Here is a 7,787-nt window from a genome sequence, read left to right as displayed (position 1 = left end):
AAATCTCAACAAATTACCAAAAGTTGGTAGTGAGATCTCATATGAAATCTCACATATAGGAATTTCTCGTCAATGAAATCTCGTTCTGGGTCTCAATAATCAGTACTTTATCAACGGATTCTAAATCTACAGTGTTGCCACTTTCATTTGGTGTTCGTAGCTTGCCAATAGCATTTTTAGTTTTTTTTTTATCAATATTTTAAAATCAGTGATAATGTCTTGTTTGATATTGTTCTAACTTTATGAAAAATAAATGTTTATACGAGTTTTTAACTTTAAGTTAACACTTAAGGGGATTGCAAACGTCTATTATTTCATCCAAAATATACTAATCTTTTGTCAATCACACCGATGAAACGGTAAACGCGATATAACTTCTGAAAGCTGATTTGAATTTGTCAATATGTCTATAGTCTATTCAGAATAAGAAACACAGTCGGCGGCCGACTACTGCGCATGGGCGTGGTTTCATTGAAAACACGATACTAAACCAACGCCGCCGGCTAGAGCGTCGCTTTAGTCTATTGTCGGCTAGCATTGTGAAACAATAACTTAAAATACACTGTTGAACACTACTTTGATCACATACGTTGCGTATCGCATTGAGCTATACAAATCAGTTTCTTTTTTTGCTTTATTTATGTTTCTTTTTATATAAAATGAAACCATGTTTGTAAAGTAAATTATTTTACGAGGGATTATCTGGTGTTTTATGTATGACGTACGTAAAATATAAAAATACAATTCGTATTTACAAATGCTTACAATATAATAATTTAAAAAACAATAATACAATTTTACGTAAAATATAAAAATACAATTCATATTTTAAAATACTTACAATATAATAATTAAAATAGAATTAAGAAGATTCATCATCAGAAGTTTCTCCAGTTATTGTCAGCACGCATGGTTCCATTCCTTCAATCAATTCTTCCATGATGTCGTCAACTTTCCAAATTTTATTTTCCTCCTCAATAACGTGTTTAATAAAATTTTGCCAATTTTCTGCCGTTACCCGTTCTATAGCCGTGTAAAGAAGTTGGCGAACGTCGTCAATCTTAAATGTTGTATTCAACCGCTTCACGTACCCTTTTACCATTGCCCATGCTAATTCAATTGGATTGAATTCGCAATGGTACGGGGGTAATCGGAGGACGGTGTGTCCTGCATCTTTTGCCAAATTGTCGATAATGTAAGATTTATGACGTGGTTTTAACTCACGTGCTCGAACCAAGAGTTGTGCCTTCAACATTGGGTGGTCAAAAACGACACCTTTGGAATTAAACCACTCCAATATATCGGGTTTATTCCAACTGGCAACTGGATATTTTTCGGCTTGGACGGAATGATAAGGTGCGTTATCCATAACCACAATAGAATTGGGATCGAGTCGAGGAAGAATAGATTCAAACCACTCTTTGAAATTATCACCATTCATTTCGTCGTGGTAATCGGCACTATTCTTCTTCGACTCGAAACATAAAAGACCGCCTGGTAAAAATCCTTTGTCCGAACCAATATGGAGAATAATAAGGCGTTTTCCCTTACCGGTTGGGTTGGTTGGACCAGTTGTAAGACCTTTGTTGAACGCGTCGTGTTTTGAATTTACCGTTTTGTCCATCCACACGCGGTCCACACAATCACCGGCATTCAACCATGTTTCGTCCAAGTAATATATGGTTCGTTCTTCCTCGCGATATCTGCGTATGTCGAATAAGTAATTGCGGTGCCAATTGATCAAGTCTTCCCGCTCGGTCAACACACTGCACCTTTTTCGTTTAGCGAATACGAAGTCCAATTTTTTTATGATATTATACAAGGTGGTACGTTTGAAGTTTGGAAGCGATGGATCTTCGTTCACCTCATGTAATATCTTATCGATCGTCGGTAGTTCACGACGCAACCAAATACCATGTACCTTTTGCCTTAATCCATTGCGATCTAAATCGTCAATTTTGTCGAAAAGAGATTTTTTTGCTCGCTTTTTGTTGGGAGAACTGACAGTTTTCTTCCTTTTATACTCCGATATGGTTCTACTGATGGTTTGACTACCTATACCCGTGGTTTGTGATATTTTAGTAATCATATCGTCATACTTCATATCCGAAGACTTCAATGTAATGTCTTTGAACATATTGATGACAATAATCTTTTGACCACTGCTTACATACTGCAGGGAAAAAATATTTATGAATATACAGTATGAAATATACAATATAATACTGATCTACTGATTATGTAGCATACTAAACCAATAAAAAATGTTTTACTTGCCTTGCCTTTTTGATTCTTCGTCTTCGGAGAAATTGTAGACATTTCGTCTGGCTCTGGAATATCACGAAATTTACTTGGCCCACTCATCGTACACAAACTTACATAAAAACAACAGTTAAATTCGTAACGTTAAACACAAACACAGTCGCGCGTCGTCACGAAATGAACAAAAATTCCACGTGTCGCACGAAACAGTGTACGTTGTTTATTCAAAATTTAACGGTAGCACGAACATCTGTCATGGTGAGTCAACTGATATGCCTAATAAATAACCCCAGAAAAAATAACCCCGGAAAAAATAACCCCGAAAAAAAAACCCCCGAAAAAATAACCCCGTGAAAAAATAACCACGGAAAAAATAACCAAAATAACTATAATAAAATTGATTTGTAAGGTTGTACATGCAGGCCTAAAACAAATTGTCAAATTTTTAAAAAATATTCACCATAAATGGGTAATACAATACAATTTCAATAATATAATAATAATTTAAAACAAATTGTCAAATTTTTAAAAAATATTCACCATAAATGGGTAATACAATACAATTTCAATAATATAATAATAATTTAAAACAAATTGTCAAATTTTTAAAAAATATTCACCATAAATGGGTAATACAATACAATTTCAATAATATAATAATAATTTAAAACAAATTGTCAAATTTTTAAAAAATATTCACCATAAATGGGTAATACAATACAATTTCAATAATATAATAATAATTTAAAACAAATTGTCAAATTTTTCAATCACGGTAAAAACGAATGGAAATGTCAATAATAATATATAAATAAAAAATATTCACCATAAATGGGTAATACAATACAAGTTTAATATCTATTTTATAATCGTTTTCTTAAATTAAAGGATATTTTTTTCAAAAACATGTCTACTTCAATTTCGTTTGAATTTAACCGTTCACATAACGTTTTTAATCTCTTTTGAACAGTTTTTGATTTAGAACATTTAGTTTTGGACTCTCCTACAGTTTGCAAAGCAAGTTTTGCACGGTCAGCCGACAGTTCATTTTTTATTTTATTGATTAATGTCCAAATCGACGGATGTTGTACTCCGACTAAATGTCTAAACCTATTGTTCCACGACTCGCAAACATTATTGGTACGTTGATTATTTTGTATAGTTGTTTGGTGAACATTCCAAGTTTCCGGAGGAAATATTGCTGGAAAACGTCGAACGGTTAAACTTGAAACATTTTGTTTATTAACTCGACGTAACGTTCCACTCACGTACGTTTCATCAAAATAATTAAATAAATCCTCCGCCCCAAGAGGTATATTTAATTTTAAATATTCAATACCTTCGTTTAGTCTAGTTAGTGGCAAAAAAGCCAAACCATCCAACATACCACAAAAGTTATTAAAATTATCATCATCTTGATACCTTTTTTTTAACCCTAATTCCGCTAATTTCCTGTGAGTGCTCTGACAAAGATGGTAGAAACATCCATTTATTGTTAAATGTTCCCCTAGTACATTTTTTGCAGCATTTATTAGTGCTTTTTCAAAATCAACTTTCAGGTATAGTGGATCTGGAAAAAGATTGTTCTTTTCACAGACTGAAAGAAAAGCATGGAACATTATCTCGTAAATACTTTGAGTTTTTTTTTCGAGTAGGCAGAAAAGAACCGTAAAGAATTCATCATATTTTCCAATTCTTATAACGTATAATTGTAAAAAAATTTTCGGGGCCAATCCAAAGTTACCATCTGCATACCAGGTATTTGAACTTGCTAAGAGTTTCAAGTTACTTCTAGATCCAAAAATGATGACCCTTTCATTTTCTTCACTATGGTTATCAAATAATAAAAACGTTTCATTTTCATATATACTCCATTCACCTACAATACAATTATGATTATATTAATAATTAATATATTATGTTGATAGTATAATTTATTTTTTTATTATATACTTTATTATATTTTTTAATTTTTAGATTCTGAGTGGAGCGATTATTCAAAATTATTAATTGTATCAATTATTTTTTTAATATGTAGTAATTATCGTACATATATTAATGTTAATAAATGTACTGTATTATTATTATTAATAATTATTTGTACCTAATATAATAATAATTCCTTTGGTCAGTGACCATGTTTCACTCGCGTATGTGATTATTGGTCGTAGATAGCTATGATACAGTAATAAAAGTAACAAAGGAGACAGCAAACGGCTAATGACCTTCGAAAGAAAAGTACTGAGAAATATATACGGCCCGAAATTCGATGCAGAATCGCAAACTTATGAAAGAAGGAATAATCAAGAACTACAGGAGTTATATAACAGGCCAAATATTATTGCATATATAAGAAGCAAGCGACTGGAATGGTTCGGTCATGTTTGGAGAGCGGATGGACAAGTAATAAAAGAAGTTTTAATTAACACAATAAATAAAAAACGTCCATTAGGAAGACCAAGGACCCGATGGGTGGACGTTATAGCTCAAGATATAAAAAACATAGAAGAAGCGTCATCTTTTGACGACGCATACGATAGAGAGAAATGGAGAGGTTTTGTGATGGCAGCGATGGCACTTAATGGGCCGATAAGCTGAAGAAGAAGAAGAAGAAGAAGAATATAATAATAATATAATAGAACAGCGTGTTGTATTTTGTGCCTGTTAAGCCGAGTTTTGTTCCGTATATTAATAATAAATAAATAAATAATATTGACTATTGTATTAACTGTCAATATTCATAGTACATACCTTCTATTTTTAAATCTGTTAGATTTTCAGGTACTATGGGAAAACTCTGAGTCCTTTGATTTTGAATTGTTTTTTTAATAGATTTTTCTTTCGGAAGTTCTTCTAGAATACTTTCCGAAAGACCCGTCATAGCTTCTGAAAATAACTGTGCTGGCGTACACTTCGTTATTTTAGCCCGTGTTTTAATTTTAATTTTAATTTTTGCGGCATCAATTTCATTTTGAGACGAAATATGATTGTGTTCATGATCAATTTTAATTAAACTTTTTTTATCGAGAGAAGTTTTTAAAATACATGGACATTTGTGACTATTTTTTTTGCAGCATTTCCACCTTATAAAATGTAAGCACTCTTTGTGCACAACATACATATGCTTTTTAAATGCCAACTTTTCTTTGCCCTTCTGGCTCTCGAAAATATCTAGAATGTCCATAACACTAAAACTATTCAAATAGAAATTAAAACAAAGCACAGAGAAATATATAATATACGAATTACGAAAGCACACTATAGTGACCACTGTAGTACTGTAGCACTGTAGTAATACTGAGAAATGAGCACGCACAGGACATTTTATAATTACACAAATTTTATAAATTACCGCTTCTAGAACATTAAAGATAAAGGTACCTTTCTTATCCGTCGCTGTACCTTGTTATTATATATCTGATCGATATGACAGACGTCTGACATACTGGCACAGTGCTCTGAATCGTTTTTATCGTAGGTAATAAATAATTTATCATTGAATCCAAAATTAACGTTATTTGTGTAAACATAATAATTGTACGTAAGGTATGTTATACATTTTGTAATTTTTTATTGTAATATTCAATATTTAGATTAATTTGCAAAATCTCATATGGGGGTTTTTTCCCGTGGTTATTTTTTCACGGGGTTTTTTTTTCGGGGTCTAAAATTCCGGGGATATTTTTTCCGGGGTTATTTTTTCGCGGTACCGAGTCAACCGGTGGTTGTACCTTGTACGTCGGCACGGAGCGTCGGTCTTCGTCGGTTCAGGGGGCCTATTCTCAAAGGTATCGAAATCGGCTTTCGATCAAAAATTGGTCGAAAGGAACTGTGGTTTCGATTATAAAAAAAAACCCTATTCTCAAACGGTTTTCGACTACAAATCCGACATTACTATTCGATAGTTTTCTTCGATAGTCAATTAGGTGACGAATACGGTTTTCGACACAACATTTTCACATGTCTTCATTTCTTTTTTCTCGAATTATTTCCACAACACTCGTTTAGTATATTCTTTATATTTTATCTACGATCTAACGCCTCGAACTGTAAAGATATTCGTTAACTTTCTATTAATAATACATGTAGACTATGTAAATTACCATTTAAGCAATATGGCATTAATTGATGACGATTTTGAAGTATATAATATGCAATTAAATGCAATGAATATGGAAATATTTAACGATATGAACTTTGAAAATGAAGGAAGACGAGTTTTAATGCAAGAAGATCCTTTCGTTGGTAATTACATACATTTTAATTATTAATCAAGTAATAGGATACTTTACTTGCCTGTAAATATCCAGTTAAAATCGCTTTATACATTTTGAAGTGTAGTATGTATTATAAATTGATACTCTTAGATTTTATTATTTTTTTAATATATTTAATCATATCAATATAATTTATAAAAATTTATAAAAATTAGCTATCATAATAAACATTTTAATTTTTAAGTACTCTCTGACCGGCAATTCATTGGGACCTATCGATTAAGTAAAATTCTAGTGCAAGAGTTAACTAATCTCCTGACTCCTTTTATAAAAGGTCCAAATACATCTGCTGGACTAAGTATTAAAAGAAAGGTTAGTTATAAAAAATTTTAATACACACAAATATAAAATGTATTGTTCAGTGCTTAAAATTTGCTTATTTTACTTGTACAAATCTGATTCCATGCACCAAAATATTTGAAAATATCTATACCTAATGAATCTATAGTAGGTAGTGCACATAATATGACTTTGTTCCATAATTGTTTTTGTTATTTATTAATATTTAGTTATTGTTATAAGTTTATTATACCTAATGTTTAACCATTAATCAATATAAATTGATTTTTATACATTAATATAACTTACCTACTATTAGGTAGTATTGTATAGTATATAGGTCTATTTACTACAATAATTTCCACATCACTAAATAGGTACCTACCTACTATTCAAAAATTATATTTATTAATTTTTATTGTGCTATAGGTATCAGAAAATACATTTAATAACAAAACACAATATAGAAAATGAATCATGTTTTTATTAATTATTATAATAGTCCTTGATAGATGACTAGAAATTTCAAATTAAAGACTAAATAGATTGAGTCAGTTAACTTATGGTAAAATTAAATAATAACAATTATTTTACTTAGATTTTGCTACTGTACACAATTTTAGGCACTGTTATTTTTGATAGGTTTATCATGGTATTTTCTGTTTTTATACCAATAATATTATTGTATTGTTAGTTATTAACAGCACTAAGATTTTTTGCAAGTGGAAGCTACCAGCAAGATATTGGGGAACATAGAGGTGCTTCTGTGAGTCAAGCTTCTGTAAGTAGATGCATTACTGAAGTAGCCAATGCTTTGAATGTTCCAGAAATACTCAACAAATATATACATTTTCCAAGTTCTGTTAGTGAACTTAAAGAAGTTCGTTTAGGGTAATATATTTCATTAAAATCTCTACTGTATAACATTTAACTTAAGTAGGTACATTTATTTTTTTGCTAAGTTTCTAT

General features: G+C 31.0%; 1 protein-coding gene across 1 annotated transcript; it reads left to right on the top strand.

Moving 5' to 3' along the window:
- Window positions 1-6,377: 6,377 nt before the first annotated feature.
- On the top strand, window positions 6,378-7,709 carry LOC111026656 (the record flags this gene model as incomplete). Its single annotated transcript, XM_022304776.1, has 3 exons — window positions 6,378-6,507; window positions 6,724-6,851; window positions 7,513-7,709. Coding segments are annotated over exons 1-3 (455 nt in total), but the record flags the coding sequence as incomplete, so codon positions are not given.
- Between the last annotated feature and the right edge of the window lie 78 nt (window positions 7,710-7,787).

This window comes from Myzus persicae, unplaced genomic scaffold (genome assembly GCF_001856785.1).
Source record: "Myzus persicae strain clone G006 unplaced genomic scaffold, MPER_G0061.0, whole genome shotgun sequence".
Taxonomy (NCBI): Eukaryota; Metazoa; Arthropoda; class Insecta; order Hemiptera; family Aphididae; genus Myzus; species Myzus persicae.
Note: the sequence above shows the minus strand (reverse complement) of the source record. Positions and strands in the feature narration are given on the sequence as shown.